Below are 24,929 nucleotides of genomic sequence, written 5' to 3'. Positions count from 1 at the left end.
TGCAGTCCATGGGACTCTCCAGAGTCTCCTCCAGCACCAGAATTCAGAAGCATCCATTCTTCGGCCACAATTCTAGGATTCCATAAATCTGCAGAGCCGCACACGGTCCCTGCTCCTGCCTTGCAAGTTATCGTAAGGATTGGAAGTAAATTATAGACGGGAAGTGCTTGGCCGTGTTGTCCTAGACGCCAGCAAATCATAGACAAGTGGTAGGGTCCCCGAGGGTCATCCAGCCCAACCCACTGCAATGCCGGAATCTTTCACCCAATGTGGAGCTTGAATCCACAACCCTGAGATTCTTGTGCTCTACTGATTGAAATTAGGTAAAAGTAAAGGGACCCCTGACCATTAGGTCTAGTCGTGGCCGACTCTGGGGTTGCGGCGCTCATCTCGCTTTACTGGCCGAGGGAGCCGGCGTACAGCTTCCGGGTCATGTGGCCAGCAGGACTCTGGCGAACCAGAGCAGCGCACAGAAACGCCGTTTACCTTCCCGCTGGAGTGGTACCTATTTATCTACTTGCACTTTGACGTGCTTTCGAACTGCTAGGTTGGCAGGAGCAGGGACTGAGCAACGGGAGCTCACCTCGTCGCGGGGATTCGAACTGCCGACCTTCTGATTGGCAAGTTCTAGGCTCTGTGGTTTAGACCACAGCACCACCCGTGTTCCTGGAATTGCTCGGAAGCGAATGCTTAAGTTCAGAAGGGTTTGCCTCTAGGGTAACCGGATAGAGGATCACTGCCTTAAAGCGCGGGTAGGCAAACAAAGGCCCGGGGGCCAAATCCGGCCCAATCGCCTTCTAAATTGTGTTTTCACATGAGTAGAATGTGTCCTTTTATTTAAAATGCATCTGTGGGTTATTCGTGGGGCATAGGAATTCGTTCATCCCCCCACCAAATATCATCTGCCCCCCCACAAGGTCTGAGGGACAGTGGACCGGCCCCCTGCTGAAAAAAATTGCTGACCCCAGCCTTAAAGTCTCATTGTTATTGCTGGCTGCCCCACGCCCCCATTTAAGAGACCTCTGGGAACTGTAGTTTTGTGAACCTGCTGGTAACCTGTGCTACCAACCCGAGCAAAAAAAGGCAAAAAACCCGGGTGCAAGGTTTTCAAATCCATTTGCAGAATGCACATTCTGGCTTAAACTGGGTTGGGCTGCAGGCATAGGCCTTAGTGGACGCTAAAACCTTCCAATATTATTTTTAAAGGGTCCCTCTGGACTACATTTTCCAGAAGGAATGTGGCCGCATTTGGATTCGGAGTTCCCGAATTTGCACGAGCCTCACGTCTCTGCCACATTTCAGATCTGCCTCCCTCTTGGGTTCATCTTCCGGGACACCCCCCTAGCCCCCCAAAAAAGCAGTTTTTGGTCCTTCGAGTGAGAGCCAGCTGCATGGGATCAACATGGGCTTGGCCGGCGGAACGCCGATAAATCAAGAGAGCCATTAACCCCCATTGTGTCTCTGCACAAGGAATCTGACCTGCGGCTTCCCTTCCCTGGAAAAAAGGAGTCTTCTCAATGGATTTCTGCCCAGTCAGTTTCCTTCCACGCTTCCTGCTATTTTGGGTGGGGAACATTCTCCCTTTTCCTTTACTTTGCTCTCTCCCTGCTCTGGAGCGGTGCGAAGGATCCAGGAACTCTGGGTCCAGCTTGGATGGAGAGTTCCAAAAATCGTAGAACTGGAGGGGTCCCTGAGGGTCATCCAGACCAACCCCGCACAAGGCCGCAATCTCAACTACTAGGCTGAGACCCTACCTGCCCGCAGACTGTCTTGCCAGAGTGGCGCATGCTCTAGTTCTCTCCCGCTTGGACTACTGCCACGCGCTCTACGTGGGGCTACCTTTGAAGGTGACTCGGAAACTACGATTAATCCAGAATGCGGCAGCTAGACTGTTGACTGGGGGCGGCCGCCAAGACCATATAACACCGGTCCTGAAAGACCTACATTGGCTCCCAGGACGTTTCTGAGCACAATTCACAGTGTTGGTGTTGACCTTGAAAGCCCTAAATGGCCTCAAAGGCCCAGTAGACCTGAAGGAGCGTCTCCACCCCCATCGTTCAGCCCGGACACTGAGGTCCAGCTCTGAGGGCCTTCTGGCAGTTCCCTCCCTGCGAGAAGCCAAGTTACAGGGAAGCAGGCAGAGGGCCTTCTCAGTGGTGGCGCCTGCCCTGTGGAACGCCCTCCCAGCAGATGTCAAAGAGAACAACAACTATTTTACTTTTAAAAGACACCTGAAGGCAGCCCTCTTTAGGGAAGCTTTTAAAATTACTGCTGTATTGTTTTTAACACTTTAAACTATACGGACCTTTGCTGGCAAGGTGATGCCTCTGCTTTTTAAGATGCTGTCTAGGTTTGTCACTGCTTTTCTCCCAAGAAGCAGGAGCCTTTTAATTTCATGACTGCTGTCACCTGGAGCAGGAACCGGCAAGCCACTCCAGTATCCCTGCCAAGAAAACTCCATGGACAAAGTCAACAGGCTATAGAAGAGGTCTAGACAAATCCACGGAGGAGGAGAGGCCTAGCGATGGCTCCACCACGGTCAGAGGTAATAATGCTTCAGGGTAACAATTTCCAGAAACCACAGGAGGGGAGACGGTCACTCTCGCACTCGGATCCCGCTTGTGGGATTCCCTATTATTTTTGTGTTTTCAGATTATACACCATCCTGTGGTGCCTGGGTGAAGGGAAGTATAGAAATCTAATAAATAAGTATATATGTATCTCTCTATATGAGTGAGAGATTTGACTTTCTTGGGCTCCATGATCACTGCAGAGGGTGACAGCAGTCACGAAATTAAAAGACGCCTGCTTCTTGGGAGGAAAGCGATGACAAACCTAGACAGCATCTTAAAAAGCAGAGACATCACCTTGCCAACAAAGGTCCATATAGTTAAAGCTGTGGTTTTCCCAGTTGTGATGGATGGAAGTGAGAGCTGGACCATCAAGAAGGCTGATCGCTGAAGAATGGATGCTTTTGAATTCTGGTGCTGGAGGAGACTCTTGAGAGTCCCATGGACTGCAAGAAGATCAAACCTCTCCATTCTGAAGGAAATCAGCCCTGAGTGCTCACTGGAAGGACGGATCCTGAAGCTGAGGCTCCAAGACTTTGGCCACCTCATGAGCAGAGAAGACTCCCTGGAAAAGACCCTGATGTTGGGAAAGATGGAGGGCACAAGGAGAAGGGGACGACGGAGGAAGAGATGGTGGGACAGTGTTCTTGAAGCTACCAGCATGACTTTGACCAAACTGCGGGAGGCAGTGGAAGACAGGAGGGCCTGGCGTGCTCTGGTCCAGGGGGTCACGAAGAGGCGGACACCACTAAACAACAAGAATCTCTATATAACTCTGCTTGGCCACTGTGAAAGGCAGGCTCTTGCTAGGTTCCAGCAGATATTCAGATAGACTGCCCTTCCATAGGGCAGTTCGATTTAGCCAGTCTTCCCCAACCTGGTGCCCTGTGGACTCCCAACGCCCCAAACCAGAACTAATAATGTGTCGCTTCCATGGGGTGGCTTGGGATGAGACTTTTCTCTTTCTGACGATCATAACGAGGGTTGAGGAGCGGATCCAGCCCCATAACCTGGGCAGACCGCGAAAGGCTTTTAATGCCTTGCCAGCCTGTCTTAGCTGCCAAAAGAGGTCTAGGCAAACTCGGCCCTCCAGATGTTTTTGGGACTACAACTCCCATCATCCCTGACCAGTGGTCCTGTTAGCTAGGGATGATGGGAGTTGTAGTCCCAAAACATCTGGAGGGCCGAGTTTGCCTAGGCCTGGATTAAGACAATTTTGTGGAGGATAAATATGGCTACTAGCCACTCTTCCTGCTGGGAGACAAAAAGAAAGTTTGCGATTCTAGGTAGACGTGGGAACGGAAATCCCAGCTGCTGTGGATTCTGGAACCCAATGCTTTAAATTTGGGACCTTTGAGTCTTTGTTCCAGAAAATAAGGAAGGAGGGGGTATAATTGCAGCATCAAATTCTGCCCCCCCCATGACAATTCCCGTCCCCTCTTCCACTCCACACACACACACACCCAACCCAGGCAGCAATATTCCCCTCGGTTTCATATACTTTTTTTGTTTTTTTAATAAAAAGCAAAATCACCACCTTCAATATGAAGGTTAACAAAATGATACAAAAGAGAAGCGCTTTGTAACGACATCACAGGCCTGTTCCCGTGACATCACCTCTCAGCGCCCACACTTTATCTGGAGGCACTTTGTTTCGATGTCATTAAGAGAGCGAAACCAAACATCTCCTTCCACCGCTTTGGCGTCTGCCGCCGGTTCTCCCGACATCCGCAGTCACACGGAGATGATGTCACAGAGAGAACGGTCTTGCTCTCGCACCGCGATGACATCATAGTCCAGGGCCCGGGACATCCCTAGCAGTCTCCAGGGTATTATTGGTGTCAAGTGGTGAAAGCCATATAAAGACAGCTTGAAGATATCCCAGAGCAAAAGCTTCGCTTTCCCCTCCTGTGACATCATCACAGTGACATCATCAGAAAGTGCAGAGTCTTCTGATTGTCATATGGTTATTTCAACGTGGCGGTTTAACCCTTCTCTGTGACGTGCATGTCCTTGAAAGTTCATAGACTCAGCAGGCAGAGGTGACATCACTCCTGCTCCTGATGACATCACTACACAGCTGCCGTTTCCCTCCAGCTTTGAATGTGGCGACAAGTTGCACTCTGGCGAATGCGGCACTGCCAATGACAGTCCCTCTTTGGCATTCGGGACGCGGAGAGTCAGGGGCTGCACGTCAAAGTGTGCAGAAACCTTGACCCCCATCCCTTTATTATAATGGAATATGTCCATTTAGATTCAAGTAAGGCTCCCCATTTCCAGAAATTGGTAGACAACGGGCAGCCACCCTCCCCGTCACCCCAAAAGGACGGACGACAAATTGTATAAGGCCTCTGGTGATCATCCCACACAAATCCTCCACACAGGACAGCACCATGGTGAGCCAAAGTTTTTAAAACACACCCCAAAATGGCAGAAAGACGGGGATCCAACAGCCTCCATTTTGAAAACGTTGCCACCAAGCAGAAGGGGGTGGCCATCTTGAAGGCCAGGTGGCAAAGGAATTTCATTTCCCTCAGCGGCCACCTCATTCCTCCCAACCAGGCGGCCACCTTGCAACCTCCAACAAACAGGCCAGCCGCTCCGGAAGACAGCGGGAGGGCAGCCATTTTGCGGCGTGAACTTGGGAAACTTGGCCGGCAGGAGGCCATCTTTGGCTTTTCCAACGTTCAGAAGTTTCGGAGCCACGGAAGGTCACGCGAAGGCGCCGAGGCCCACGGAACGGCAGGGACGGAAGACGCTGGGGGTTTGTCGGCCATCTTTGTTGGCGCTGCGTTCGGCCATCTTGAAAAGTGGCCCGGCGGGTACCGAAAGCGACTCCTCGACCCGGGAGCGGCCACTCGTAGCGACTCGACTGGCAAAAAAAGGACTATCCTCATCGCGCTTGAACAGTTAAATCATCTTTCCATCCCTTTCCGTGCCAAAGGATGAGAGGATACGCGGCGGGGGGAGAGAGAAAGCCGAATTATTCCCCACGGAATACGCTGTTCCAAAACTGAAAAATAAGTGAAAAATAAGAGAGACGAGCAGGAAGGAGGGAGGCAGCTGATGTCCCAAGTCAAGAGGCCACAATCGTCACCGTCTGATTGAGGATGGGGAAGAGCGGTCAAAACACAATAATTTTGGACCGTTTTCTTCCTCTGTGGTCAGTAGGGTCCCAAAGAGGAGCCGGACTTGCTCTGAACACGCATGTTCTGAATGCTGGACAAGATTTTCTTCTGATGTCCGGCCAACGTCACGCCGATCCGGAGGAGGTCTCTGGAGAGGGAAAGCCAAGAGAGGAGGAGAGAGGAGTCACCACAGTTGGAAGGGACCCCATGCGGTCATCTAGTCCAACCCCGTCGTGCGGGAACCTCAGACGCGATTTCAGTGCGGCGTTACCGCCCCACCTCAAACTCGCTGCCCCGTCTCCCCACCCCCAAGGGTCTTGGGACCCTCCTTGCCCCGAAGGCTCACTTACTCGGTGGAGAGTTGGCTGACCAGCTCGAAGGAGGTGAACCCGGCGCTGGCGAAGTTCTCTTCGTAGCGCCCCATCTTGATGGCGCGGAGCCAGTCGCCGATGGACGCGAAGGAGGAGTAATGGGGCAGGCGTTGGTCCAGGAGGGGGTGGGATGGCCTGAGATTATGGGGGGCGGAAGGAGAGAGAGAGAGAGAGGAGAGCAGCCATTTCAGTGGGGTTACGGTGGTGAAGACAGAAGCCACAGAATCACGGAAGTCAGCCTTTAAATCCGTATTAAATTTGCGCTGATTTGCACCACGATTTGTTAAAAATGATGGGAAACTGCTAAAAAAAGAATTGGCCAAAAAACAAGCAATCAGGGAACTCTTCCATTTACACGAGGGTTACGTTCCGAGGCACGTGAAATCGCGTGGATTGGGAACGCTGTGGGAATAGCCTCCAAGCACCCTCTGAAAACCCTCCAAAAATCCTTTGGAAAACCTCAAATGCTGGTGGGATTGCTAGACGCCATTTTTGTCCCTTTCTGTGCCCGTTCTGGGTTCGAGGCAATGGATGTTTCAGAGCACAATTCAAAGTGTTGGTGCTGACCTTGAAAGCCCTAAACAGCCTCAAAGGACCAGTAGACCTGAAGGAGCGTCTCCACCCCGGACACCTGGGTCCATCACTGAGGGCCTTCTGGGGGTTCCCTCCCTCCAAGAAGCCAAGTTACAGGGAGCCAGGCAGAGGGCCTTCTCGGTGGTGGCGCCTGCCCTGTGGAACGCCCTCCCACTAGATGTCAAGGCAATAAACAACTACGGTCATACCTCGTGATAAATACGCTTCAGGTTGAGCGCTTTTGTGTTGTGCTCCGTGGAGACCCGGAGGTAACAGAGCGCGTTACTTCCGGGTTTCTCCGCTCGCGCATGCGCAGACGGTCAAAATGACAGGATGCGCATGTGCGGAAGCGGCAAAACACGACCCGCGCATGTGTGCTGTCGCGTGTTACATTCTGTTCAGGATGTGAACGGGGCTCCAGAACGGATCCCGTTCGCATCCCGAGGTACCACTGTATTTTACTCTTAACAGACACCTGAAGGCGGCCCTGTTTACGGAGGTTTTTAATGTCTGACGCTGTATTGTTTTTAATATTTGGTTGGAAGCCGCCCAGAGTGGCTGGGGAATAAATAATAAATTACTATTATTATGCCTTGACCTCGTGTAAATGGGGAGTTGCCTGTACCTTCCAACTCTATGATTCTGCAATGGTCAATTATCCCGGGGCGGCCATCTCTGAAATCTGACCGTGTCCGCAAGCCCCCAGATATGGGTCCCCCAAACCCACATTCAGTCCTAGAGAAGGGCTGCAGCTTAATGGCAGAGCCTTTGCCTCGTGAGCGGAAGGTCCCGGATTCAATCCTCGATGGCATCTCCTGGTTGGAAGCTATTTCCTTGGGGAGGCAGCGGTGGTGTAGTGGTTAGAGCGTTGGACCCGGGACGGCGGGGGTCAAATCACTTGCCCAGGGGAGCCAGTCACTTGCCCACGGTCTAGCCTACCTCCAAGGGGCGTTGTGAGAATTAAAGTGGGGGTGGAAGAGAACTACATATCCTTTGGGGAGAGGAAGGTTGCAACTGCAATGCAGAATAATCAGCAAGCGCAGTAATTTCCGAGGCCAGATCTCCCCGGGGAGGAGGGCAGGGGCCTCATCCGGACTCACCCTCCGTTCCCCCGCGAGACGATCTTGAGGCTGGCCGGGTTCCGGATCAGCTTGTCCAAGGAGTTGACGATCTGGGCGAATCGGGGCCGGGTGTTGCGGTCTTTCTGCCAGCAGTCCAGCATCAGCTGGTGCAGCGAAGTGGGGCAGTCCGTAGGGGGCGGGAGCCGGTAGTCCTGCTCGATGGCGTTTATCACCTGGGGGGGGCAGAATCACAGAATCATGGGAGGGGTCCCTGAAGGACATCTAGTCCAACCCCATTGCCACGCATGAACCTCAGCTTTAAAAAAACAACAACAGAGGGCCATCCGATAAAAGGATCATCAGAAAATAAAATGGGGGGTGACGGGCTGAGAAAAAAATGTGGGAGAGGTTGCTTATCTCTAAGAAGATAAGAGGTTTCAAAAGCAGGGACTACAACTCCCATCAGGATCCAAACAGCCGCAGCCCAAAATGGCTGCTCAGCCCAGGGGCTGATGGGAGCTGTAGGCCAAAATGGCCACACTGGCCAGGGGCTGATAGGAGCTGTAGGCCAAAATGGCTGCCCTGGCTGGGGGCTGATGGGAGTTGTAGGCCAAAATGGCTCCGCTGGCCTAGGGGCTGATGGGAGCTGTAGGCCAAAATGGCTCCGCTGGCCTAGGGGCTGATGGGAGCTGTAGGCCAAAATGGCTGCTCTGCCCAGGGGCTGATGGGAGCTGTAGGCCAAAATGGCAGCCCTGGCCAGGGGCTGATGGGAGCTGTAGGCCAAAAGGGCCACACTGGCTACGGGCTGATGGGAGCTGTAGGCCAAAATGGCTGCTCTGCCCAGGGGCTGATGGGAGCTGTAGGCCAAAATGGCCGCCCTGGCTGGGGGCTGATGGGAGCTGTAGGCCAAAATGGCCGCCCTGGCTGGGGGCTGATGGGAGCTGTAGGCCAAAATGGCTGCTCTGCCCAGGGGCTGATGGAAGCTGTAGGCCAAAATGGCCACACTGGCCAGGGGCTGATGGGAGCTGTAGGCCAAAATGGCGGCCCTGGCTGGGGGCTGATGGGAGCTGTAGGCCAAAATGGCTGCTCTGCCCAGGGGCTGATGGGAGCTGTAGGCCAAAAGGGCCACACTGGCCAGTGGCTGATGGGAGCTGTAGGCCAAAATGGCCGCCCTGGCTGGGGGCTGATGGGAGGTGTAGGCCAAAATGGCTCCGCTGGCCTAGGGGCTGATGGGAGCTGTAGGCCAAAATGGCTCCGCTGGCCTAGGGGCTGATGGGAGCTGTAGGCCAAAATGGCAGCCCTGGCCAGGGGCTGATGGGAGCTGTAGGCCAAAAGGGCCACACTGGCCAGGTGCTGATGGGAGCTGTAGGCCAAAATGGCCACACTGGCCAGTGGCTGATGGGAGCTGTAGGCCAAAATGGCCGCCCTGGCTGGGGGCTGATGGGAGTTGTAGGCCAAAATGGCTCCGCTGGCCTAGGGGCTGATGGGAGCTGTAGGCCAAAATGGCTCCGCTGGCCTAGGGGCTGATGGGAGCTGTAGGCCAAAATGGCAGCCCTGGCCAGGGGCTGATGGGAGCTGTAGGCCAAAAGGGCAGCCCTGGCCAGGGGCTGATGGGAGCTGTAGGCCAAAATGGCAGCCCTGGCCAGGGGCTGATGGGAGCTGTAGGCCAAAAGGGCCACACTGGCTACGGGCTGATGGGAGCTGTAGGCCAAAATGGCTGCTCTGCCCAGGGGCTGATGGGAGCTGTAGGCCAAAATGGCCGCCCTGGCTGGGGGCTGATGGGAGCTGTAGGCCAAAATGGCCGCCCTGGCTGGGGGCTGATGGGAGCTGTAGGCCAAAATGGCTGCTCTGCCCAGGGGCTGATGGAAGCTGTAGGCCAAAATGGCCACACTGGCCAGGGGCTGATGGGAGCTGTAGGCCAAAATGGCTGCTCTGCCCAGGGGCTGATGGGAGCTGTAGGCCAAAAGGGCCACACTGGCCAGGTGCTGATGGGAGCTGTAGGCCAAAATGGCCACACTGGCCAGTGGCTGATGGGAGCTGTAGGCCAAAATGGCCGCCCTGGCTGGGGGCTGATGGGAGGTGTAGGCCAAAATGGCCACGCTGGCCCGGGGCTGATGGGAGGTGTAGTCCAAAACATCTGAGGGCATGAGGGGAGGCTGGATGAGGGCAGGGGAGGCACTCACATCCTGGTTTGACATGTCCCAATATGGCCTCTCCCCGAACGACATGACTTCCCACATGACGATCCCGTAGCTCCAGACGTCGCTGGCGGAGGTGAACTTGCGGAAGGCGATGGCTTCCGGGGCCGTCCACCGGATCGGGATCTTCCCACCCTGAGGAGAGAGATCGGGAGGATCAACCAATGAAAGAAGAGGAGCGCGGCAGAGGCTTCTGACACACAGACACCCCAGGCGCTGGCCCTCATCTCGTCTCCCAGGATGCCTGGGTTCCTCGTGAGATGCAGAGCTTAAGTGGTGGACCAGGACATGAGAGAGACCCGGGTTCGAATTCCGGCTCGGCCCTGTATTTCACTGCGCTGGACCAAAGCCGTTCCGAATTCAAGGTGTTACTACTATTACACAAAGCCCTTAAGAACTTGGGACCAGTTCACCTACAAGGCTACCTCATCCCACATGCGCCCCTTTGACTGCTGAGATCTGGGGAACCAGCACTGCTAAAATTGCCACCTGATACCTCATCAACATCTGTAAGAACTCAATCTTTGGAACTCCTTGCCTAATGACATTGGACAGGTGCCCTGTTTTGTTTCTGACGCCTGCCAAAGGCATTCTCATTTAGGCAGCCCTAGGGACGCAGGTGGCGCTGTGGGTTAAACCACAGAGCCTGGGATTTGCCGATCAAAAGGTTGGCGGTTTGAATCCCCACGACGGGGTGAGCTCCCGTTGCTCAGTCCCTGCTCCTGCCAACCTAGCAGTTCGAAAGCACAAAGTGCAAGTAGATAAATAGGTACCGCTCCGGCGGGAAGGTCAAGGGCGTTTCCGTGCGCTGCTCTGGTTCGCCAGAAGCGGCTTAGTCCTGCTGGCCACATGACCCGGAAGCTGTACGCCGGCTCCCTCAGCCAGTAAAGCGAGATGAGCGCTGCAACCCCAGAGTCGGCCAAGACTGGACCTAATGGTCAGGGGTCCCTTTACCTTACCCAGAAGTTCAGAAAGCCTGTGTTTAAATTTGGTTTGCTCTGTTCTACTGCAGTGTTAACTTTCTGCAAGTTTTTTTTTTTATTATGTTTCCATTTTTGCATTTTACAATATTTCAACAACAAAAATTGAATCTAAACAAATTCAACCTGCTTTTTCTTTGACTCCCTCCCCCCTGGCGGTTCCTTATTTTATATCGCAGTCTTACCACGTAACCAATTCAAACCTATTCACCAATCTAACCTTCCTACTCCCTTTAAGTTATTTCCTACTGCTCATGTTTACGTCAACTCTGCTGACGTTTAACTTTCTGCATGTTTTAAATGATGGTTGTACATCTTTTAGTGATAGTTTTGTCCTTTTTTGGTAAACCGCTTTGAGGTTTCCTTCTGCAATGAAGCGGTATACACATTTTATGAAACAAATAAAGAACAGAACAGAACAGAATAGAATAGTATCGAGAGCGGGGAAAACACAAAACCAATTTTCCGTACCAGCGAACTAGTGTAGGTGGGGTCGGACGAATTCTCTTCGAGAAAGCGAGACAGGCCGAAATCGGAGACTTTGCAGACCAAGTTGCTGTTGACCAGGATGTTGCGGGCGGCTAAATCCCGGTGGACGTAGCTCATGTCGGAGAGGTAGCGCATACCGGACGCGATCCCCCGCAACATCCCCACCAGCTGGATGGGGGTGAACTGCCCGTCGTTCAGCTGCGGAAAAGCAAGACAGGGAAGGAGCCTTAGGAACAGTTACCCCACGGTCTGCCCCACGGAGAGCCTCAAGGTCCATAAATAGCAACACCCTAGAGGTCCCGGGCCCTAAGGAAGTCAGATTAGCCTCAACCAGAGCAGGGCCTTTTCAGTACTGGCCCCGGCTTGGTGGAACGCTCTGCCTCATGAGACCAGGGCCCTGCGGGATCTGATTTCTTTCCGCAGGGCCTGTAAGACAGAGCTGTTCCACCTGGCCTTTGGCTTGGAATCCACTTGATCCCCCTCCCCCTTTCTTTTTTCCCTTCTCCTCCTGTGATGGAATTCCTATTTGGCGACTTCCCTGGCTTTTTCTGGTCCACGTAGGACCAGTCTGGATAGTTGGCCTTGGTGAAGACTTGACGTTTTCATCCCCCCCCCAAAAGTTTTTGATATGAGTTTCCATTGACATGAGGCTATATTCTAACGTTTTAATGTTGTATTTTAATCTTGTTTTTAAGTTGCATTTCAATCAATTTGCTTTATATCGGGTCCAGAGCCCGGTCTTGGCTTGGGAGGGTGCGGTATAAATAAAATTTATCATCATTATTATTATTCCAGGCAGCATTTCTCAGCTGTGGGACGTTGTTGGACTACAACGCCCATCATCCCTAGCGAGCGTGGCCAGTGGATGATGGGAATTGTAGTCCCGACATCTGGGGACCCCTCCAGATTGAGAAAGGCCGCGTTAGGGGAGCCAGCCTGCCCAGTGGAAACTTAACCCTTCGTCGACTCAAGGCCTTCCCCAGATGTTTTCGACAACCCACCCGCCCACCCACCAAAACATCAAGCTGCATATAAAACAAAAATAAATATATATATTATATATTCTTTCCTTTTCTACGTGTGTTCATGTGTACTTCTCATGTCTGCATGTGTTTCGTTTCCTGCTTAAGATATTGTCAGTTGCTCGGGGTTGATGCAGCCAAAAGAAGTGACAAATTCAATGAATTGGGAAATTTGGGTGAAAAACCCTCCGTTGAGATTGCAGTAATCATCATCATCATCATAATTTATTATTTATACCCCTCCCATCTGGCTGGGCTTTCCCAGCCACTCTGGGCGGTTTCCAACAAAATATTAAAATACCGTAATGCATCAAACATTAAAAGCTTCCCTAAACAGGGCTGGGACGCGGGTGGCGCTGTGGGTTAAACCACAGAGCCTAGGACTTGCCGATCAGAAGGTCGGTGGTTCAAATCCCCGCGACGGGGTGAGCTCCCGTTGCTCGGTCCCTGCTCCTGCCCACCTAGCAATTCGAAAGCAGACCAGTGCAAGTAGATCAATAGGTACCGCTCCGGCAGGAAGGTAAACGGCGTTTCCGTGTACTGCTCTGGTTCGCCAGAAGCGGCTTAGTTCTGCTGGCCACATGACCCGGAAGCTGTAGACCAGCTCCCTCGGCCCATAAAGCGAGATGAGCGCCACAACCCCAGAGTCGGCCACGACTGGACCTAATGGTCAGGGATCCCTTTACCTTTACCTTTAAACAGGTGTTAAGGCCGAGGGCCTTCTGGCAGTTCCCTCATTGCGAGAAGTGAGGTTACAGGGAACCAGGCAGAGGGCCTTCTCGGTGGTGGCACCCGCCCTGTGGAACTTCCTCCCATCAGACGTCAACTACCTGAGATTTAGAAGACATCTGAAGGCAGCCCTGTTCAGGGAAGTTTTTAATATTTAATTCTGTATTGTTTTTAACACTTGATTGGAAGCCACCCAGAGTGGCTGGGGAAACTCAGCCAGATGGACGGGGTATACGTAATAAATTATTATTATTAAGGTGAGGTTGGGCAAAAGCCTCCCGAGCTTTTCTTATTACAAGTATCGGGGGACCCCCTACCCCCTCTGGCCTGCACCCCCCCAGCCCTCTCTTGGCTCCGGCCTCCGGCCTTACCCGGAGGAAGGAGTCGAGGGCTCCGTTCTCCATGAACTCGGTGACGATCATGACGGGGACACTGTTTGTGATGACCCCGTCCAGGCGGATGATGTTTGGGTGTTCAAACTGCCCCATGATGCTGGCCTCGCTGAGGAACTCCCGCCGCTGCTTCTCGGTGTAGCCGCCTTTCAGGGTCTTGATGGCCACGTAGATTTCCTTCTTCCCGGGCACTTTCAGGAGGCCGCGGCAAACCTCCCCAAACTCGCCTGCGGGAAGAGAGACTCAGGGGAGGGAGCAGGGAGATCGGGACCCGTTCAGCCGGGGATCCCCCGCCGGGCTTTCGCGGGGAAGCGGGGAGGAAACCTGGCCCCGATGCAGGAGCCAGACTCAGGCAGGTGAAGGTCAAAACTACGATCGCCTGTGACTTAGAATCATAGAAGGGTCGGGACACCCAAAGGTCATCCAGTCCAACCCGCTGCAACCTAAAGTGTCGGTCCTTACCTGCGCCAATGACCTCCTCGATTTTGACGTACGAGACGTCAATCTCTTTGGCAAACTCGCGCACAGCCTCATTTGGGTCTTCGTAGGTGAAAGGGTCGATGTAAACTTTGGTGCCTGGAGAGGGGAGGAAACATAAACATAATAAACATAATAATAATGATAATAATAATAATAATTTCTTTACATCCTGCCCTCTCCAGCCGAAGCCGGGCTCAGAGCGGCTAACAACAATAAAAGTAACACAGCATTCTAAATTCAATTCATTCTAAAATCAATTCTGAATCAAATTGATGGCAACCATTGGGCTAGAGTTCTGTGAGGATTGCCAAAGGAGGGGGTCTGGCTATGCCTTGGCCAAAGGCCTGGTGGAACAGCTCTGTCTTGCGGAAAGATGTCAAGTCCCGCAGGGCCCTAGTCTCTTGGGACAGAGCGTTCCACCAGAACGGGGCCACGGCCGAAAAAGCCCTGGCTCTGGTTGCGGCCAGCCTAACCTCTCTGTGGCCTGGGACCTCCAAGATGTTTTTGTTTGAAGACCGTAAGGTCCTCCGTGGGACATACCAGGAGAGGCTGTCCCGTGGATACAAGGGTCCTAGGCCGTATAGGGCTTAAAAAAAATACCCCTTTCGTAGGGTTGCCATATTTCCTGACGTCCACAGAGTCATTGAGCATTTTTGGGGGGGACAAACCCAAATTGTTGAGCTTTTTAAAAGTGATTTTTAGATTTGGGAGTTGTTTCTGCCGCTTTTCCCATCGCGTTGCCATCCATCCGAGTTTCCCAACATTCAGCAAATTCAGCTAATTCAGCAAAACTCAGCAAATTCAGCAAAACATTCAGCTAATTCAGCAAAACTCCCCCCCCCCCGGTGCCATTTTTACATCCGAAAACCAGGGCACGTCAGGAATTATCGCTTTCGGAGCTGGCAATGGACTAACCCAAACATGCCACCCCTTGTGGGTCTTTCTACCTTAGCTCCTCCCACCACCCAGGCTCCTCCCACCGACATCACCACGGTGCCCGCCTCCGCTCACTCACCGTGTCCAATCAGGTACTGCCCAGGCTTGTCGGAGTATTCTTGCTCCCGTGACCTGGACGACCCCTGGCGGCTGCCCGAGGGAAGAAACAAGATGGCGTCAAGGCCAACTCGGTGGCTCCGCCCACTGTCCCTCCCTTTAGCTCCTCCCCCACAACCGCGTTCCAAAGGGAGGCGTCAATCACTGTCTGAATTTTCTTTGCGCTCTGCCCCTCCAGCGCCTGACTGCAACTCCCATCCTCCCTGCCCAGGTAATTTTGGAGTACGGCTCCCATCAGCCCTCCAGCTGGCTCCTCCCACTGTCCATTTAGCCCCTCCCACAACCTCCGGTTAATCACATCCCCTCGGCCAGCTCTGGGACGCGGCACCTTACCGGAAGCAGACGATGGCCACAATGATCACGGCCAGTACCAGGAGTGCCCCCAACGCTGCTGTTCCCACAATCAGGGCCAGCTTCTCTGTGCTGCTTCCCGACTCTATGGGGTTAGAAGAGCAGAGAGAAATTTATCAGAATTATGATGATTTACTGAGCACCCAGGGCACGTTACATCATTAAAATGCAACATGAGAAACAATGAAGCCTTTTGACATCATTTAATTCTTCTGTTTTCCAGCTCCTTATGATTTGACTTAAATTTGATTTGATTTAAAGCTCTGGTTTTCCCAGTAGTGATGTATGGAAGTGAGAGCTGGACCATCAAGAAGGCTGATCGCGGAAGAATGGATGCTTTTGAATTCTGGTGCTGGAGGAGACTCTGGAGAGTCCCATGGACTGCAAGAAGATCCAACCTCTCCATTCTGAAGGAAATCAGCCCTGAGTGCTCACTGGAAGGACAGATCCTGAAGCTGAGGCTCCAAGACTTTGGCCACCTCATGAGAAGAGAAGACTCCCTGGAAAAGACCCTGATGTTGGGGAAGATGGAGGGCCCAAGGAGAAGGGGACGACGGAGGACGAGATGGTTGGACAGTCTTCTCGAAGCTACCAGCATGAGTCTGACCAAACTGCGGGAGGCAGTGGAAGACAGGAGGGCCTGGCGTGCTCTGGTCCAGGGGGACACAAAGAGGCAGACACGACTAAACGACTAAATAACAATAAGGATTTGACTGTATGGTTTTTTATGTTTTTATACCGTCGTTCCCTTTGTGAGATGCTATCCCTAGGGAGACTCGCCTGACACCTTCGCCAAAAGCTTTTACATTATCACATATCTTTTAGCGCCAGGCAGAAACACTTCTCTAGAGCCAGGACTTTGGCAGAGTGAGCCACGTGGCCTTTTAAACTAGGCCTGGGGACATGACTGGTCTGCCTGCTGTTACGTAAGGAATATTGGAGTACCGTTCCGATCCGCTCCAACCATCCCACAGCCATTTTGGACAGAAATTCCCACCAGCCCCTAGTCAGATATGCACTCCACCATGTGCTTGATTTATCCTTTTTTTCCCTTCCATGGTAAATCTTTATTAAGGGACGCAGGTGGTGCTGTGGATTAAACCACAGAGCCTAGGACTTGCCGATCAGAAGGTCGGTGGTTCGAATCCCCGCCACGGGGTGAGCTCCCGTTGCTCGGTCCCTGCTCCTGCCAACCTAGCAGTTCGAAAGCACCTCAAAGTGCAAGTAGATAAATAGGTACCGCTCTGGCAGGAAGGTAAATGGCGTTTCCGTGCACTGCTCTGGTTTGCCAGAAGCGGCTTAGTCCTGCTGGCCACATGACCCGGAAGCTGTACGCCGGCTCCCACGGCCAATAAAGCGAGATGAGCGCTGCAACCCCAGAGTCGGTCATGACTGGACCTAATGGTCAGGGGTCTGTTTACCTTTACCTTTTAAAAATCTTTATTGGTTTAAAATACAGACGTAAATGATCATTTACAACGAAGGTAAGTACAGAAAAATTCAATACAGAAGAAAAAAACATCACAATATAAGAGTAAGAAAAAAGGTGAAAAGATGAAAAAGAAAAGAAAGAAGTATTGATTTCTCCAAATGGGAAAGAAACATAGGCTAATATTAAGAGCTCTTACTCACCCATTCCCTGGGTCTGGAAGGCCTTCTCGGGCCCAAACGTTCCGTACCCGGCCTCCGAGCGGGCACGGACTTGAACCCCGTACATCGCCCCTCGCCGCAAGCCGCTGAGGGTCACCTGGTTCTCAGACGTCTTCACAAACATGGTGCCCCCGCCGCTCTGCATGGGAGGGAAAAGGGGTGGTGAAAGGGCACCGGAAAACTGCTCCTTTTCCAACACCCCACTCCCCACCGCAGGGGGTTGGGCTGGATGGCCCCTGGAGGTCCCTTCCGACGTCTCCCCCCCTCTTCTGCTCACCTTCTCATAATACTTGACTTCGTAGTCCAGGATGCTCCCGGTGGGAGGCTGGACGGGAGGCCAGGTCAAAGTGACAGTGCTGGAGCTGGCAGATGTTTGCTGGATTTCGGAGACGGGCTGGGGGACTGTGGGGAGAGAAAATAGGGGGCCGCGTGAGCCACGGGCGATGAGGCAGCCCCTAGGAGGCTTCCTGCGGTCTCTCTCGCACGTAGCGCTGGAACCCAAAGCTACAGCTCCCATCCGTCTTGGGTCCAGCAACAGAAGCCTTTGACACCATCGACCACAACATCCTTCTGGACCGTCTAGAGGGGCTGGGAGCTGGGGGCACTGTCATACAGTGGTTCCGCTCCTTCCTCCTGGGCCGTGTCCAGAAAGTGGTGGTGGGGGATGAGTGTTCAGACCCCTGGGCTCTCACTTGTGGGGTGCCTCAGGGTTCCCTCCTCTCCCCCATGCTTTTCAACATTTACATGCAGCCGCTGGGAGAGATCATCAGGGGGTTTGGGCTGGGTGTTCATCAATATGCGGATGATACCCAGCTCTATCTTTCTTTCAAATCGGAACCAGCGAAGGCAGTGAAGGTCCTGTGTGAGTGTCTGGAGGCGGTTGGAGGTTGGATGGCGGCTAACAGATTGAGGTTGAATCCTGACAAGACAGAAGTACGGGAGGCGGGCAGGTGTGGAGGACTCCCTGGTCCTGAATGGGGCAACTGTGCCCCCGAAGGACCAGGTGCGCAGCCGGGGAGTCATTTTGGACTCACCGCTGTCCATGGAGGCGCAGGTCAAATCAGTGTCCAGGGCAGCTGTCTACCAGCTCCATCTGGTATGCAGGATGATACCCTCCCTGCCCACGGACTGTCTGGCCAAAGTGGAGCTTGCTCTGGTTATCTCCTGCTTGGACTACTGTCATGCGCTCTACGTGGGGCTGCCTTTGAAGGTGATGCGGAAACTATAACTAATCCAGAATGCGGCTGCTAGACCGGGGACTGGGAGCGGCTGCTGAGACCATATAACACCGGTCCTGAGAGATCTGCATTGGCTCCCAGGACGTTTCCAAGCACAATTCAAAGTACAGTGGTACCTCGGGTTACATACGCTTCAGGTTACAGACTCCGCTAACCCAGAAATAGTACTTCAGATTAAGAACTTTGCTTCAGGATAAGAACAGAAATTGGGCTCCGGCGGCGCAGTGGCAGCGGGAGGCCCCAATTAGCTAAAGTGGTGTTTCAGGTTAAGAACAGTTTCAGGTTAAGAATGGACCTCCAGAACGAATTAAGTACTTAACCAGAGGTACCACTGTATTGGTGCTGACCTTGAAAGTCCTAAACGGCCTCAAAGGCCCAGTATACCTGAAGGAGCGTCTCCACCCCCATCTTTCAGCCCAGACACTGAGGTCCAGCTCCGAGGGCCTTCTGGCAGTTCCCTCCCTGCGAGAAGTGAGGTTACATGGAACCAGGTACAGGGCCTTCTCGGTGGTGGCCCCCGCCCTGTGGAACGCCCTCCCACCAGATGTCAAGGAAATAAACAACTATCTGACTTTTAGAAGACATCTGAAGGCAGCCCTCTTTAGGGAAGTTTTTATTGGGTGACATTTTAATGTATTTTTAATCTTTGTTGGAAGCCGCCCAGAGTGGGTGGGGAAAGCCAGCCAGATGGGCGGGGTATAAATATTAAAGCATTCCTGCGCCGTTCCGCCCGCGGGAGCGACTGACCGTCCTTGTTGGTGGTCACGTTGATGGACTCCGAGGCCGGCGGGTTGTGGCTCATCTCGGACACGCCGTTGACGGCTTGGATCCGGAAGAGGTAGTTGATGTAGGGCTGTAGCCCCTCCACGGTGACCGAGCGCTCCCACAGCCCCCTGGACCGGGGGGCGTAAGCCAGGCGGGAGCAGGGCCGGCACGGCTGCTTCTCGGGGCACTCGGAGCAGGTGACGTGGTAGGCCACGTCGTCGCGGCCGCCGTTCTCGAGGGGCTCGCTCCACTTCAGGACGGCCACCGAGCCGTTGATCTTGGCCTCGGGGCTGCGGGGCTTGGACGGGCCTTCTGCGGGGAAGGGAGGGAGGGAAAGAGGCAACGGTCAGGATGGGGGGACTCCGACCTACCCCAGGGCAGCCCTGCTCCAAACAAAGCAAACTTGAACCCTCTGCGTTGCAGGCGGGTTGGGCTAGATGACCCCTGGGTGTCCCTTTCTGACGGCAAGAGCTGTTTGGCAGCGGAATGGACTCCCTTCCTTGGAGGTTTTCAAGCAGAGGTCAGGTGTCCATCTGCCAGGGGTGATCTAGCTGAGATTCCCTCAGTGCATGGGGTTCGTCTGGATGACCTTTGGGGATCCCATCCAACTCTCCTATCAACCTGCTTCCCTCCAGCTGCTTTCGATTGTTTTAATTTTTATTAAGCTCATTTGTCTTTTTTCCCCCTTTCCCCCCCAAAAGTAACTTTCAGCAAAGCACATTAAAACCAACGTTAGGACCAAAAGGAAAGAGGAAAACACCCAAAATTTCAATACCCCTTGTTTGCTTTTCTGTTTTAAAGCCCGAGAGACAGTAAAACGATAAGTTATACGGAAAAGGAACTCCTAAAGCCGTTTGAAAGATGAGAAACAGCAATAAACTACAGACAAAACATCCAGTGCCATTCTTCATCGCTGCTTTTAGCAGGCGCCAAAAAGAGTTCCACACTAAAATATCAATTTCTTCCAGATCACAGATCACTAAAAGCCCAAAGTCCAGTTGGAAAAAGAACCTCCGCCTGGCGCCTAAAAATGGTGCCAGGGCATCATTCCTGGGGAGAGCAGCGCAAAAGCAGGGGCCACCACCGAAAAGGCCCCGTCCTCATGCTGCCACCCTCCAGACCTCCCATGGGGGGAGCACACAAAGATCACAGGATCCAGGTTGGTTCACGAAGGGGGAGCCAACCTGTGAGGTGCTGGGGTCCCGAGTCACCGAAAGCTCCGTAGGTCAAATACTAGCCCCCGGAACCGGAACCCAGCTCCCGCCGAACCGCTCTCCCCCGCCACCGCCTTTGACGTCACTTACTAGCACACGGCTTCGTCATGGGGTCCTTCTCCGTCCGGTAGAATCCGTTGCGGCAAGGGCATCCGCTGGATCCCGGGGCGTTTGATTGGCTGAAGGCCGGGCAGCTCTGGCAAAAGCCCTCGCCTTGAGAGGGCTTGAACATCCCTGCCGGGCAGGCTGCGGGGCGAGAGGGAGAGACAAGAGGACGTGAGAAGGATCCTTGCTGGTCAGATGGCCGCTGCGATCCAGGATTCTTCCGCTGCGATCCCCGTACTGCTGCAGCGGGTTGGGCTGGATGATCTCTGAGGGGCCCTGTCAACCTTAGAACTCTATAACCTTAAGAGGGTGGCGGTGGGATCGCCTTCATTGGAAGCTTTTAAACAGAGGTCGGACGGCTGTCTGTCAGGGATTCTTTAGCTACGATTCCTACATTGCATGGGGTTGGGCTGGATGACCTCTGGGGGTCCCTTTCAACCCTCTATAACCACTGGAGGTTTTTTAAAAGGAAGTGGCTGTCTGTCAGGGATTCTTGCTTTGCTGCAGGGGGTTAGATCAGGGGCCAGCAAACTTTTTCAGCAGGGGGCCAGTCCGCTGTCCCTCAGACTATATTTTTTTTGGGGGGGGGATGAACAAATTCCTATGCCCCACAAATAACCCAGAGATGCATTTTAAATAAAAGCACACATTCTACTCATGTAAAAACACGCTGATTCCCGGACCATCCGCGGGCTGGACTGAGAAGGCGACTGGGCTGGATCCGGCCCCCGGGCCTTAGGTTGCCTACGCCTGGGTTAGATCAGGCACCCCCAAACTCTGCCCTCCAGATGTTTTTGGGATTACAACTCCCATCATCCCTAGCTAACAGGACCAGTGGGATGATGGGAATTGTAGTCCCAAAACAGCTGGAGGGCAGAGTTTGGAGACGCCGGGGTTAGATGGCCCCATAGAGATTTCAGTGAGGACAGATAAAAGGAAGTCGTTTTTCGTAACATTGCACAGTTACACTTTGGAACTCCCCGCTACTGGAGGCCGGGGTCGCCAACGACTTGGACGGCTTTCAAAGAGGACTGGGCGAATACGGGGAGGGCTATGGATACACAGAGGAATTATACCAGAAAGATATGGATGTCTTGTACACCCCAGGTAGTGTGGTTGCTGACCTTGAGCCAGACATCCTGGAGAGTGAAGTCAAATGGGCCTTAGAAAGCACTGCAAATAACAAGGCCAGTGGAAGCGATGGTATTCCAGCTGAACTATTTAAAATTTTAAACGATGATGCTGTTAAGGTGCTACACTCAAGTTTGGAAAACGCAGCAGTGGCCAGAGGATTGGAGAAGATCAGTCTACATCCCAATCCCAAAGAAGGGCAGTGCCAAAGAATGCTCCAACTACCGCACAATTGCACTCATTTCACATGCTAGCAAGGTTATGCTTAAGATTCTACAAGGAAGGCTCAAGCAGTATGTGGACCGAGAACTCCCAGAAGTGCAAGCTGGATTTCGAAGGGGCAGAGGAACAGAGACCAAATTGCAAACATGCGCTGGATTATGGAGAAAGCTAGAGAGTTCCAGAAAGACATCTACTTCTGCTTCATTGACTATGCAAAAGCCTTTGACTGTGTCGACCACAGCAAACTATGGCAAGTTCTTAAAGAACATGTCCATTCTGAAGGAAATGTATGGAAGTGAGAGCTGGACCATCAAGAAGGCTGATGGCCGAAGAATGGATGCTTTTGAATTCTGGTGCTGGAGGAGACTCTTGAGAGTCCCATGGACTGCAAGGAGATCCAACCTCTCCATTCTTAAGGAAATCAGCCCTGAGTGCTCACTGGAAGGACAGATCCTGAAGCTGAGGCTCCAAGACTTTGGCCACCTCCGGAGAAGAGAAGACTCCCTGGAAAAGACCCTGATGTTGGGGAAGATGGAGGGCCCAAGGAGAAGGAGGGGACGACGGAGAACGAGATGGTGGGACAGTGTTCTCGAAGCTATGAACATGAGTTTGACCAAACTGTGGGAGGCAGTGGAAGGCAGGAGGGCCTGGCGTGCTCTGGTCCAGGGGGTCACGAAGAGGCGGACACGACTAAAGAACATGGGCCCGATCCTGCAGGATCCTTTTACGCGCTTGGAAAGGACAGCCAAAGCCCAAAGAGATGTGCCACGGGAAACGATTGATTAACGGTGGAAATTTAAGGACTATTTGAATAAATATTGTAATGTAAAAAATTAGAAAGAAGCAAATAGGCCTAGGATTAAACTAAGTTACAATTAAATAAATGGGATTTAGAATGTTAAGAAAAGTTAATAAGACGGACTATAATTGGAAATTGTTTGAGTTTAATAATGATATTGGAAAGCTGTTACTTTTAATTGCAAGGAAACTCAGAAGGGAGGTATTTGAGGAAGTCAATCAAGATGTTTAATCTTAATTTGTGAAGAATTAAGTTTGTTATTGTTTATCTGTTTATTGTCCCCCCCCCCTCTTTCTTTTTCTGTTTTTGTGTATCATTCTGCTTTGTGCTTTGTGTTATCATTGTGGAAAATCTAATCATTTTTTTAAAAAGGGAAATGACTGATTAATGAAACGGAATAAACAAACAAGTTAAAAGCCACTAATGGCATCTGCCCAGGACGGACACTAGCTAAACCCAGCAAAAGTGTATTCCGAACAGCAGGAATGTTATCGACTCCTCACTAAACAAATGTAGAGGATAACCCTTGCTATCCCTGGGAGATAGCAGACTTTCGCCCTTTTCCCCCCCTCCGCAGAAGAAAAAACGATGTTTCACAATGAAGGCAGCAGTAAACAATGGCTGAAACAGTCCCAGCAGCTTTCTTGTCAGCTGCCCCCTAAGTCCGCCCCACTCCCAGAGGCCTTGTTGAGGACTCTCTCCCTCCCCACCCCACTCCAGCCGCCTGCCGGAGTTAGTTACCCTTGACCCCACAGATATTTGGAATTCCTGGGGGCTTGCAAGCCCCCGTCCAGCCGCCCCGGAGTTCAAAGACCCGTCCTTCCTGACCCAGAGGAGACAGAACGACGACGCGAGAGAGAAAGCAACTGCAAGGCTGGGGGTACGAGAGGGGTCCCTTGAAGCAGTGGGGGGCTTCCTGGGGGAGCAAGGGGGCTGGCGAAGGGGTCTTTGGGGAAAGACCCCTTTGCTGCATTTGAACTGCACCAGAGACCGCAGAGGAAAGGATCAAAAATAAAACTGCAATGCTTTTGCAAAATTCTTTGGCGCATGTTTTCCTGCACCGTTCTGGTCGCCTCGACTGAAAAAGGATGCCGAAAGAGCTGGGGAAGTTTCGGATAAGGGCCATCAAATCGATCGAGGGGCCGGGGCGACGGCAGGTCACAGCATTTGGGGGCTTTTGGGGTTCAGAGAAAAGGGAAGGGGAGAAGCAGCAGGGCGGAAATTTGCAAAACGGGGCATGGAAGGGGCTAGAGAAAGTTTTTTTCCTCTAAGATTCACAATGCTAGAAGTCCTGGGTATCCGAGGAAGCTGAATGTTGGGAGATTCAGGACTGTGGAACTCCCTGCCACTGTAGGCAGGAGTGGCCATGGACCTGGATGGCCTTAAAAGAGGATTAGGCAAATTCATGGAGGAGGAGAGGGCTATTGATGGCTAATTGTCAATATACTGTATTTTTTGCTCTGTAAGACTCAATTTTTCCCTCCTAAAAAGTAAGGGGAAATGTGTGTGCGTCTTATGGGGCGAATACAGGCTGCGCGGCTATCCCAGAAGCCAGAACAGCAAGAGGGATTGCTGCTTTCGCTGTGCAGCGATCCCTCTTGCTGTTCTGGCTTCTGAGATTCAGAATATTTTTTCTCTTTTTTTCCTCCTCCAAAAACTAGGTGCGTCTTGTGGTCTGGTGCGTCTTATAGAGCGAAAAATACGGGGTAGCTATGCTCTGCAACTTCTACAGTCGCAGAAAGCAATGCGTCCGAATGCCAGTTGCCACTGGAAGGGAGAGTGCCGGTCTTGCGTTCAAATCCTGCTTGTGGATTTTCTGGGAACCGTAGCTCCACAAGTGGGAAAACTACAGTTCCCAGATGCTTTCAGGAGAAGTCTTGTGCTTTCAAAGCATCGCACAGAGGGGAACCTTAGGGCGTCAAAGGACAGAGTGTGGGAGAAGCTGTGATGAGGATGTTAATAATAATAATTTTATTATGTATACCCCGCCCATCTGGTTGGATTGCCAGACAAAAGACTCCGAGAGGAGGGAATCTGTCTGAGTCCCTGAAAGCGAGCACAGCGATCGCGGCCAACAGACACACATCCCTCTCTTACTGAGACGTGGCTCCCTCCCTGCAAACTGTTTACGTTTCCTGGTGCCTGATCCGCTGCCCTGGTTTTCTACGAAGCGAGGAATGATGGAATGCGGTCTCTCTTCCTCGCAAGAAGGCGCAGGGCTGGGGGCCTCTTCCGCATGCTAAAGCTTCGGTGGCCCCTTTTGGCACCCTGCCCGCAGATCTGGTCTCTTCTTCTTCTCAAAAAGGATATCGTAGCTTAAGAACGTAAGGAGAGCGCTGCTGGGAAGCCAACACAAAACTGGGATTCGGAAGAATCGCTGGGAGGCAGACCAGAACCGCCCATGGCTA

At 52.6% G+C, this 24,929-nt stretch overlaps 1 protein-coding gene across 1 annotated transcript in view; it reads right to left on the bottom strand.

Moving 5' to 3' along the window:
• Positions 1–4,047: 4,047 nt before the first annotated feature.
• EPHB4 (EPH receptor B4) overlaps positions 4,048–24,929 on the bottom strand; it is a 54,408-nt gene continuing 33,526 nt past the window's right edge. The window contains exons 4-16 of the mRNA XM_082197558.1: positions 20,355–20,510; positions 19,033–19,362; positions 17,325–17,449; positions 17,030–17,186; positions 15,380–15,482; positions 15,009–15,079; positions 13,976–14,089; positions 13,493–13,740; positions 11,353–11,568; positions 9,887–10,036; positions 7,743–7,936; positions 6,049–6,204; positions 4,048–5,846 (exon numbers count right to left, since the gene is read on the bottom strand). Coding sequence (XP_082053684.1) covers positions 5,735–5,846; positions 6,049–6,204; positions 7,743–7,936; positions 9,887–10,036; positions 11,353–11,568; positions 13,493–13,740; positions 13,976–14,089; positions 15,009–15,079; positions 15,380–15,482; positions 17,030–17,186; positions 17,325–17,449; positions 19,033–19,362; positions 20,355–20,510 — 2,132 coding nt within the window. The 3' untranslated portion in view covers positions 4,048–5,734. The remainder of the gene's footprint in view (positions 5,847–6,048; positions 6,205–7,742; positions 7,937–9,886; positions 10,037–11,352; positions 11,569–13,492; positions 13,741–13,975; positions 14,090–15,008; positions 15,080–15,379; positions 15,483–17,029; positions 17,187–17,324; positions 17,450–19,032; positions 19,363–20,354; positions 20,511–24,929) is intronic.

This window comes from Podarcis vaucheri (genome assembly GCF_965113315.1).
Source record: "Podarcis vaucheri genome assembly, chromosome: 13".
NCBI classification, from domain to species: Eukaryota; Metazoa; Chordata; class Lepidosauria; order Squamata; family Lacertidae; genus Podarcis; species Podarcis vaucheri.
Note: the sequence above shows the minus strand (reverse complement) of the source record. Positions and strands in the feature narration are given on the sequence as shown.